Source organism: Ixodes scapularis, unplaced genomic scaffold, assembly GCF_016920785.2.
Source record: "Ixodes scapularis isolate PalLabHiFi unplaced genomic scaffold, ASM1692078v2 PGA_scaffold4__175_contigs__length_147842914, whole genome shotgun sequence".
Taxonomy (NCBI): Eukaryota; Metazoa; Arthropoda; class Arachnida; order Ixodida; family Ixodidae; genus Ixodes; species Ixodes scapularis.
This window is the reverse complement of record NW_024609879.1, coordinates 56970248-56982072: the sequence shown is the minus strand read 5'-3', so window position 1 is coordinate 56982072 and position 11825 is coordinate 56970248. Positions and strand designations below refer to the sequence as shown.

The 11825-nt window shown below is 46.7% G+C and overlaps 1 protein-coding gene across 1 annotated transcript; it reads left to right on the top strand.

The window, feature by feature from the left end:
• Positions 1 to 645: 645 nt before the first annotated feature.
• On the top strand, positions 646 to 11475 carry LOC120849459 (amine sulfotransferase). The gene is made up of 4 exons (XM_040221674.3): positions 646 to 820; positions 934 to 1254; positions 8842 to 8993; positions 10406 to 11475. The coding sequence occupies exons 1-4, from the start codon at positions 646 to 648 to the stop codon at positions 11216 to 11218; spliced, it is 1461 nt and encodes a 486-aa protein (XP_040077608.3). The 3' UTR covers positions 11219 to 11475.
• Positions 11476 to 11825: the final 350 nt, after the last annotated feature.

Here is an 11825-nt window from a genome sequence, read left to right as displayed (position 1 = left end):
AGACCATTTACTGTATTACCCAAGCATCAAGGAGAATGAAGGAATTGGTGTTCCACGCGCCACACACGCACGCCTTCCCTGTATAAAAGATTCGAAGTAAATAACCAAAATAAAGCGTTGACGAACGCGCGTGTAAGATGCAATTTGTTTTAGGCATCTGCTTTGGAAAGTTTCTACTGCTGAGGCCAGCACGTGCGGCGCGTGGAACACCGATTCCTGCGTTCTCCTTGATGCTTGGGTAATAGCGCAATAGGTGTATTGATAGCACGCAGAAGCAGACAGCGTCCCAATACACCTTTTGCTAAATTTCCTAAGCACCAAGGCGCATGATACGAATGTAGAACTATGCTGAAGGGCATGCTTCCAGAACGCCATTCAAGCAGCCTGCCCGTCAGCATAGTTCTTCACAACGGATATGCTATGAGACATCGCCGCCACCTCCACGGAGGTCATCATCCCAGAGGGTTGCGAGACAACGTCCTGCCTCGAGAGACGCGTGTGCGACCTGCGGGGGAAGCGGCCGAGATCCGTTCTCCAGCCATCAGCAACCACGATCTGGACCGTCGTCGGACCGCCGTCAGGACCCCGCGGCACAGTCAATTCGCTCAAGGCCAGGCTGGCAAGGGCGGCAGCATTCAAGGCGACATGACAATTTTCGCCACACACGTACTTGTGCCAACTGCGGACATGGTCCTCATCGATGCCAGAGCTACGACACCTGCTCCGCAAGAAACCTTTATTGCTACAACTGTGGTCGCAGGGGTCACCTTGGCCGCGTATGCAGAAGCATACGTCGGGACTACCAGCGATCGCGATACAAGCAAGTGGAGCAGGTGCTCTCAGATTATGATGACTACGACGACGACGATGATTCTGAGATCGTATGCCACATAACAGAATCATCAACTAAAAAAGTATTGATTACCGCCAAAGTCTTTGGAACGCCGATACAGTTCCTGCTCGACACCGGGTCATCCGTCTCAATAATGGACAAAGCCACGTTCATGCAATGGTTTGCGCGAGATGCCCTCGTCATACCACCACCGGTGACGCTACTGAATTATTCGCGCCAGCCCATTAATATCATGGGAGCCTTCAAGGCAATGGTGGTATTCAAGCAGCGTCGCTCGCAAGTACTATTCTACATTGCAGACCAAGGCACATCATTGTTAGGCATGGACGCCGTCGTGGCACTCGACATCAAAATGAGCGGAGCAACGCGGACTTGTTTCTATACTGCGACCAGTGACACCGGTGAGGCTTCTACAAGTGCGGCAGAACAACCATCAACGTCGTCACAATTACCTACATTGTCAGCCAAGTCGACGGTAGCAAATTCAGCCGCGACCTCTCAGCTGCACGACTCGTCAGCTGCACTGGAGGAACAGTGGACTGAACGTCTTCTGCCACCAGCAAAGGCAAGTCGGACTCTACCAACTGCCTTAGCGAAGCCTGTGTCTTCCATTCCTAGACTTCCATCATCTCTGACACACTTCGATCATCTTTTCACTCCAGGACTAGGCCGAGTCAAGGGAGTCACCTGTAAGATAAAGGTCCGTTCCTCTGTCACTCCTGTTAAACATCGTATGAGACGTATTCCTCAAGCTGCTCGACAACAAGTTTCTGACGAGATTAAACGTCTTGAGGAAGCTGGAGTAATCGAACGCATTAATGCCTCAGAATGGGTGTCACCGATAGTAGTCGTCCAGAAGAAGGACGGCAGTATCGGCATGTGTGTTGACCTTCGTGAAGCGAACAAAGCGGTCGTAATCGACAGCTACCCGGTTCCACACATTGAAGAGTTGCTCAACGCCCTACATGGAGCGCAGCGTTTTTCCAAATTAGATCTCGCTGCCGCATACCATCAAGTCCCATTACACCCGGATAGTCGGGATTTGACAGCGTTTATTACGTATGAAGGACTGTTTCGCTTTAAGCGAGTGTGTTTTGGATTAGCCTCAGCGCCAGCCACATTTCAGCAGATGATGGCGAAGATATTACAGGGCTGCAAAGGAGTGCTTTTCTACCTCGATGATGTGGTTGTCTACGGTAAGAACCAGCAGGAGCACCTGGAACGCCTGAAAGAAGTGCTCGTGCGCATATCTGAGGCTGGTATGAAACTCAACAACAAATGCGTGTTTGACGTAGGAGAAATTTCGTTCTTGGGGCACAAAGTTAGTGCTGCGGGGATTTCACCCCTTCAAAACAAAGTCGACGCTATTCGTGCGGCACCCATTCCCACGGACCTAAAGCAGTTGCGGTCATTCCTAGGAATGGTTGAATATTATTCACGCTTTATACCGCGCCTGGCTTCTGAAGTGGAACCGCTTCGAACGTACTTGAGGAAGGACACCCCGTTCATCTGGGACCAGGCAGCAGATCGAAGTTTCAATCGGGTGAAAACGCTGCTGTCCTCTGCAAGAACGTTAAAGATGTTTGACCCAGAGCTGCCTATCATCGTAGCTACGGATGCTTCAGCTTATGGAATTGGAGCAGTGTTGCAGCAGCTTCACGGACAAGACATTCACCCAATTGCTTTCGCATCACGAACGCTGACTGCCGCAGAAAGGAAGTACTCTTCGGGTGAACGAGAGGCCCTTGCGTGTCTGTGGGCCTGTGAAAAATGGCACACATATCTCTGGGGTCGCCAATTCACTCTGCGCACAGACCATCAAGCTCTCGTCGCTCTTTTGGCCACAAGAGGGACCGGACATCGCCCACTCCGGATCACTCGGTGGTCGACCCGGTTGCTGAACTATAACTTTCAAGTACAGTACCAGCGTGGCGCAGAGAATCAAGTAGCTGACGCTCTCTCCAGACTTCCGGTACCGGAAGATGAGGGAGGGACAGCATTTGACGAGCAGATTGTGTCTTTCACCGCTCTGAACGACGAATGCATATCAAAAGCTCAACTCCAACAGGAAACGGCGGATGACCCCCAGCTGACTGTAGTGATGTCTTATGTCATGTCGGAATGGCCACCATCTAGGGCGTTGTCTTCCGACGAAGCCATCTTCCACGCCACTAAAGAGACACTCTCTGTACACGACGGTCTGCTGCTGCGCGGGGAACAGTTCGTCGTTCCTACCAGTATGAGAAATGCTCTCATCGGCCGAGCACACGAGGGCCACCCTGGCATCGTCAGGACGCAGACTCGCCTTCGCGAACTATATTGGTGGCCCCGCATGAATGCGGAGGTGAAAATGGCAGTCCAAACCTGCGGTGTTTGTAGCTCGGCTGACAAGAGTGCAAAGACATCGCCAACACCTTTGCAACCCGTGCCCTTGCCAGAGCGACCATGGTCAAAGCTCGGCATCGACATCGTTGGCCCATTTGAAGCTTCGCCACCAGCGTATCGGTACTGCATCACGCTCGTGGATTATTTTTCAAAGTGGCCTGAAGTCCATTTTTGCTCCAACGTCACGACAAGCACGGTGACCGGTTTCCTGAAGCTCGTCTTTTCTCGGGAAGGATACCCCGACACCATTGTGTCTGACAATGGACCTCAATTTTCTTCTGCAGAATTCGAGAGCTTCCTGGCTAAGCGAGGTGTTAACCATCACCTGGTCTCTGTGTATTATCCACAAGCGAACGGGCAAGTAGAACGATTTAATCGTACCTTCAAGTCGTTCTTACAGTGTGCTGCACTAGAGAAGCGTCCAATCCACTCTGCCGTTCTGGATTACTTGTGCGTGTATCGTTGTACGCCGCACGCAACGACAGAACTGTCTCCTGCGGTTCTGCTACATGGACGCAAGCCACGCAACCGGCTTCACATCATTGGCCTTTCTCCATCGCAGTTCTTGAAGAACCCATTTGAGGAGCTGCAGCGTCTGCGGTGCCGAGTGCAGCGGGGACAAGAGCACAGCAAGCGCTACACAGACAGACGGCGAGCTGCCAAAGTTCCGACATTCCAGGTCGGCGGATGGGTGCGCGTCAGGAAGCCAGGAAAGGTAAAGAAGGGAGACCAAGCTTTTGGTCAGGCAATGAAAATTGTGGAGCGTGTCGGTCGATGGACCTTCAAGCTTCAGGACGGTCGGATCTGGAACGCCTCCAAGCTTACAGCGGCAACGGCTCCACCTGGCCCAGATAACGTTGAGAAGTCGTCGCAAGCAACGACACAGTCTTTTGAGCGCCTTCGTACACAGGGAATTCTCAGAAAGACCTCTAGAAGCCAGCGTCCTCATCATGAGTGGCGGCCAAACAGATTAAAGCAGGCTACTCAGTGGCAGCAGCAGCAGCTAAGGCCACATACGCCTCCGCCTTTTCCACCTCCACGGGGACAAGATGAGGATGGAGACGAAGCGTGCCCAGGTAGTCCAACCGGTCTTTTTGACTCTCGACAGGGTGCCGTGACGGTGCCACCAAGTACACACCAAAGAGTGAGGTTGCCACCGGAAATTCCCGTTCCCTCAGTGGATGCTACAATTCCCCCAGTGCCAGTTTCCGTTCCCCCAGTGGAGGAGCTTCGGCGATCGACCCGAACTCGCCGACCACCGGTTCGGTTTAGAGATCTGAGTCTCTGACCCGCGGTGACAGACGTGACAGTTGACTATATTTGTCTTGGGGCGAAGAGAAGTTTACATATTTCTTTAACGCTTATTATCCGAAGTGAAATTTATTGCTAGAATTCTGTAAATAACTTGCCGTAGTTTTGTAAATAAGTTGCTGGAATTCTGTAAATAACTTGCCGTAGTTTCGTAAATAACTTGCTGGAATTCTGTAAAAAGAAACTTTCTGACAGTGTTATTTGAGATATTGTGTACAAGAGTATGAGTGTTGAGTGCGAATGCTTTAAAAATAGCCTAGGCTAAGAGTCTGATAATGAATGCTTAACTTGAATTTCTTTTGAATTATGATTTGTGCATCTTTGCTTTGTATGTATAATATCTATGACTGGCTTTGTTATGTGCATTTTGTATAGTCGTTTTTCTCCAAAAAGGGGAGGGGGGAAAATGTTGTGTTCTGCTATTTCTCTTTCACTTCTTCTTCTATGTATTGCCCTACCTATCTCACTTTAAGAATCCTATCCTCTTTCTTCTCTTCTTTTCGATGACATAAAAGCAGTTCATCACGAGGCACCGGACGAGATGGTCGTTCTTTCATAGCGGTACGCTTGCTGCTGAATTCTACAGGTACACGCGCTGCACGTGCTGGCGTCTGCAGTAGTAACTGTTCTATAGTGTAGCAAAAGCCTAATACAAAGTTAGCTTTGCACGCGCGTTCCTCATAGCCTTATTATGTTTATTTACTTCGAATATTTTACACGGAGAAGGACAGCACGCGCAAAGCATAAAATTACACCAAATACTTTACTAGGGAGAATAAATTCCACTCCTCCCAAATACAATAGCCTCGACGCGGACACGTTTTCTGGGCTTGGCGAGAGCCATCTATCGTCGGGGAGGTTTCGGCTATCGATGGTATATATGTTCTACATACCAAATTCGTTGTTGTGGAAATGCGCAAGACACGTGCCGCGCGCCACTTCTAAGAATAATATGGCGTCTAAACTCTAGCTCAGTATACTGTAGCTCAGTGGTGCGCTAAATACTTTGCTACAGTGTACTAGAACACTTGGGTAGTGTTGGGACCGACGGGGCTCGCCTGAAGCGCGTGGTATTGATCGCGACAGGTGTCGCGTCCGGCGCCTTATCCGGAAGGTGTGCGCATGCGCGGCTGCACGCGCGAAAATATGAATCATTGGTGCCGCTTTAGTGATGGTGTGGGCCGCACCGGCTAGGCTTGACCTAGCTCTGCAGGCAAATAAAGACGTTTATTCCTCCTCCTCCCGAGTGCACATAGGATTTCTGATACAGCTACGACCTGCCAGCGGTCGTACCGCGGCATCAATTACGCTGCGGCACGATCGTTAGCAACATGATGCTTCAATGTATTGGACGGTACAAGCTACATTATTCTTCCTTTACATAAAAACTATTGCGACTTTAAAGAAGCGGTTTCGGTTTGTCGGATGGTGAGCATTTTAAATGAAATTCCCCTTTCCTTGGTCGCAAATGCCGAACATTAGATATTTAAAAGGGATATCTAAAACTCGGAAGCAGTCTTTTTTTCCTATCTTATTTTATAACAGAACGAAACGGCACATACTAAAGTTCGATATTGTTTTAGTATGTTTTTAATACCCTAGGTTAACTTCTCTGTCTTCTTTTCTGCCCATCTTCTTTTTCTTGTCCTTGATCAGCTCGCTTCACTTGTCACTCATTCTTGTGTCCATTTATGCGACGAACCACCCAAGCGACGGTCGCAAAGGGGTGAGAATCTTCTATTTCTTCGTGGCTGCCACGACCATCCGAGAATCACCCGACGTTCACTTGTAAGAAATGGCTTATAAGCCGTGACAATTTTTATCACGCGTTCTAACTTAAGTCCAAAAACTGAGACAATGTGGGCTGAACAAGTAATGCTTTATAAGATTCAAAGAAAAGAAGAAACTATTTCACATCATTTTGAGCACAAAACATGAGCACACGTAGATCAGGCAAGGAAAAAGTTGTAATAGTTTACAGCACGGCATTGAAATAATGGCAACAATGTGCAGCGCATACATGGTTAAAATATGCAGCGTATTATCCTCTTGAGGGTAAACCATCTGAAACCTACACGCTCACAACAATACATTTAACCGACAGCTGCTTTCTGACGACCAGGGAAGTCTCGCCTGAGCTGAGTATTCGAAGGGAAACACCCATGGTTCCACAGGGGGCGTATCTGGTTCACGCAGACATTCAGGGCGTTTTTGTTTTATTCTTTACAGAACTTTACATCTTTTACAAAAAAAGGATGTGGCAGATATGTGGATGCCGTCTTTCGTTATATCTGTAGCTCGGTGGACAATGAATGGGTGAATAACCGTTGCAATGTTTAATAATGAACCAAGATTTGTCAGTTAACTTGTTTATTAACGGCTTAATTGGCCATGGTGCAATTGCAGTTTTAAAAAGAGTCATTATTAAAGGCAAACACAATTTCGACAATTCGCGAAAAGGCAACGAGGTTCGCAAAATTAATCGCAAAAGTTTGCCTTTCTTCGCTTGATTCAGAAACCGCGTTATGAAAATAATACGTAGAATAGTAACTTACTCGTCTTGATGTGTGGCGCCGGCGAGTCCACCGAAGAAACGCTGTCGAGTTAGTGACGAGGAAACAGAAACAACTCCGTCATTCTTCTACGCATCAATATCAGCACAACCTCATTCGCGCTTTCAGCGCGCAGTTTTTTTTAATTAAGTGAAAAAAGGCAAACTTTTAGCGATGAATATCTCAGGACAGAACGAGCGGGTTGGTAGAGATAATTAAGCTTGAGGAAGAAACGAAAATAGACGGACAAACGCAGCAAAAACGAACACCTTGTTACTTTCGCTCAAAGATCGTTGTTTGTTCGCGAACTTTTTAAATTAGGTTGGCCTTTAATGTTGGCTTCCTTTAAAGCTGCAATTGCAACATGGCCCATCAAACATTTCATTAACCCTTTGCCTACCGCAAAAATTAAAAAAAAAAAAGATTTGAAAATACCGATTTTTTTTACGTGCCCTATACTCTGTTTCACCTTGTGTTGTACCGCAGGAAAGGCTACAAGCGCGAGCTCTTTGCTCTAGGGCACATCTCGGCGGCACGAGCTCCCGTGCACCAAGGGCAGCTGCCAACGCTATGAGCTCGCGCTGCTAGCTTTCGATACATGCACCGGTCAAAGAGAAAAAAGAAAAAAAGAAAAAAATAGGCGGGCTGCGCGAGCCGGATAACTCGACTACAGCGCCGCCTCGAACTGTCAATACACGCGCCCTCACGAGCTCCCGTTGCTGAGCCGCTCCGGTCCCAACACTACCCAAGTATTCTAGTACACTGTAACTTTGCTGCGCTGAGCCGCCATGATCTTCCCAAGAATTGCACGTTGCACGTGCCTCGTGCATCGGCGCACCTTGCGCTATTTTTGAAACATGAAGTGGCTTTAGGTGGAATTGGAGACGACACCGCCGCTGCCGCCGTGAAAATCCACGTGCCCTTGCGCGTGGACTGGCGCGGACCTCCACTCCGTCAGGGCTGGATTCGGCGCTGTAGGCGTTCTGTCTAATGCAAATGAGCAGAGTGGAATGTATTCCCCCTAGTAAAGTATTTGATTACACTTTCTGCGTTCTCCACGATGCTTGGATAATTTAACAATAGATGTATTTTAACTGGAGCCGAATTGCACGGTTTTCAATTTATGATGGTGTTATATACAGTTCTTACATGCTGACCAACCACGCTGCCGGTGCACCGCCCGCCTTTCAGAGCTCACTTCTACCTCATCGTTTCTAGGACTGAACATCATCGTCCTCTTTTGAACTTGGAAAGGAATTTCAACGAGGCTTGCCTTCGCCTCAGACAGTCAAACATTTAGACATTTCCCAGATATGGGTTAATTTAGTTTTATTTTATCCAATATCTATACCACGAGCAAGAAAACGTGTTCCTTGGCCTCAAATGTATGCCGCGCTGCGTCGCGAAAACCCGGTAGCCGCTTTCTTGAGTGTCCCCTATCGGGAACTTTTCCTCGAAAGCCACTCATATTCGCTACAACCAGTAGGTGATACCGGCTACCATTCCCTAATAAAATGCAGCTGTCGCTCATCCAGCCCTCGCCAAACACGACTAGGTACTTGTAGGTACCTAAAAAAAAAAAAAGCGGTTAATTTTTTTTTTTTTTTTTTGCCGCAGTCAAAGTTAACCGTCTTCGAGCAAACGGGCCCTTGAGATTTGAGATCTCAATATTGCAACCCATTCGGGCTTTTCTTTTGTTGTTTGTCACCATTTAATAATACTGTTTTCATTTTTCAGTAGGGCAAAAAGTGGCGAGTTTCTTTACCATGAGCATTTCCAAGAAGGGTCCTGCGACCACTCTCATCGACGGCGAGGTGTGTTCGATTGTATTTGATCCCTTGCACTATATTCAAGCGCAGGAGTTTGAACCTGAAGAAGGGGACGTTATTCAGGTGATTCTACATTTCCTCAGTTCCGTCGGAATATAGCTAACACACAGGTGCACGATCACCCTATTTTTATAATTGAGAAATAAGAATATTTACCTCGTAAGTCAAACGAATAGTGGGCCCTTTGAAGGAAGAGCATAAATCGGTCTTTAACTTATCTCGCTAAGGTTTTTTTTTTGTTTTTTTTTTCTTTTTTTTAGTTGCCCAAAACGATACAGTGTAAGTATAAAAAATTCGAAAAAAATGAACTGCCTTTATTAAAGTGTAAACAATTAAAAACATGATTTTGCTACTTACGGCGTCCGTCTTCTAACACGAGGTGTCTGAGTGGCGCAAGAGCCGACAGATGGAGGTAGGAAAGACGAGGGCGAAGTCACTGACCTCCGATAGCAAACGATGCTTAATGAACCAAATGTGGCGTTTGCTTGTTTGGTCTAGTGTATAATATATTTCAAATATTCACTAACGAAACATGCTCAAGAAACACAAACCCAACAAAAAAGAATGTTTATTGGTATATTTCGGCTACAAATTATAAGCTGCCGCCAACTCTCGTGTGTTGCTTCACACAGAGGTCTTTTAATTGCAGATCGCCACCACGTATTAAAATGCACACTGTGAATTGTTTTATGGTTTACTCATAAAAGGTTTTTTTTAAATTTATATACAAAAAGTAGAATCTTCGACCGCCTTTTCAAATAATCATAACTGGATACGCCAAGAAATTGATTTATGCGGTATCCTCAAACAACCAAAGCTGGATGTCTACTCACTCTGTAGAAGCACACATTTACGAGGTAAAACTGTGCTCACAATTCGGTCGTTATCCTGTACATTTTTGCTGAAGTATAGAACAAAAGTGACACAAGCATGACGTAACTTGGGGTACGTCGCACGACCCTTCGAAAATACGGTGCAATAAATACAACACAACTCGCCGCGGTGAGATTTGGTCACCTCTCCGACACGTTGCACGATTCGTAGGACGCGAAGGAGCGCCACGCGTTTCTCGCTTAGAATAAGCACTTCTGCGCCCGCATAGTGGGAGGCAGAAGACATCAATATCCCTCTTTGATTAAAGATGCTCAAGATGAGTGATAATAAGGTGCTCAAAGACTACCACGCCCTTCCTTTATTAACATGTTAGTCACTATAGTGAAGTATTATTGTACCAACAAATTTTTGCGATAATTACGTACATTAAAGTCACCGACCACTTAAGAAAAACACGGCGGGGGGCGAGTCTAGCTGCACATCTTATTATCATTTCGCATCCAATGGCATTTCGGCATTAGCCGATATGAACGTTCAAGGGTCAATCGCGGAGCAAGAAGCGTAAAGATGATAAGCCACGCCCAGGGCTTCACAAGTTTTCAGAGACTAATAAGATGTAACACATCATTACAAAAATGCAGGTGTCGTACCCCAGAACAGGCACTCATTTGGTTCAGCAAATGATCCAGCTCATTGTGAACAGAGGTCAGTCGGCGCGGACACTGGCCGAGTTCACGCAAAGATCCCCATTCCTGGAGATACATGGACCCCGAGAGACATCAGACGCTCCTAGACTCCTACGGACGCACCTGCCGATGAACAGACTGCGGCTCAGCGGAAAGGCGAAATACGTTTATGTTGCCAGAAACCCCTGGGATTGCTGCGTGTCCAACTTCCACATGATGCAGGATCTTCCGGCGTTCCGTTTCGCCGACGGAAGTTTCGAAGACTTCCTAAACGCGTTTCTCGATGGACAGTCCGGCTTCGGGGACTATTTCAACCACGTCATCTCGGGTCACGGCCGCAGACAAGATGCGAATGTGTTTTTCGTGACATACGAAGAGATTGTCAAGGACAGGGCTAGCGTTGTTCTGAAGTTGGCAGACTTCTTGGGCAAAGGTTACGGCGAAGCTTTGCGGAGTAACGGCAGATTTATGGAGCTCATTGTGGAGAGAAGCGGTGTCGACTTTATGAGGGATGTATTTGAGTGCACCTTGGGTGAGTTTTCCCAAGTATTCGGGCGCGGGTTAGTTCCGGAGGATTTCGTAGCCGAGAGGATTAACGCTACAAAAAAGGGGAGATACAACCTTGTCCGAAAAGGAGCAGTAGGTGACTGGAGATCGTACTTCTCGCAAGAAAATATGCTAAAAATGCAGATGAAGTTTGACGATACATTTAAGGGTACTGACATTATGAGTCTTTGGATGCGTGAGGGAATTTGTGATTCCCTTTAATTCTTATCTCGTTTCCTGAGTCTCTGGTTGCTCTTTATCACTGTATCTTGCTAACAACGTAAAAAAAAGACTTACGACTAGAGGTGTTGACTTTTTGTTTAATTGTCGGTCGCGTCATTATAATGTTTTTGGGCTTCTGTTTGAAACTTAGAACTGATTTTCGCTGTAGTGATCAGACAACCTAGAAAATACCAGATGTTTCTATCAATTGTTCTATAACGACATTGATGAATCCAATAAAATATTCCTCCTATCAACTCGTGTTAGTCTTTGGTTTCTTGTAGATATCGATGCTCATGAAACATTCAAATATCTGCCCCTGTAGTCACTAATAATTTAAAGGGCAACTCCGTTCCGAAGTCGAACAAAATTAAATGACTGATATCAATTTACGGAGACTGAATACGAGCGCTGCCGAAATTTTAAACTAATGGAAAACAGCCGATCCACTCTAAAACTTTAATTAATAAAAAAATTAACACATCTCCACGTGGTGAATGACGTTGATTGGGGCGAAGCTCGGGTGGTGCTCATGATACTGATTTTATTGCTCGTAGGTAGTGCGAATTTTCGTTGATTTTTTTTATTCGTCATAGGTAGTGCTGAG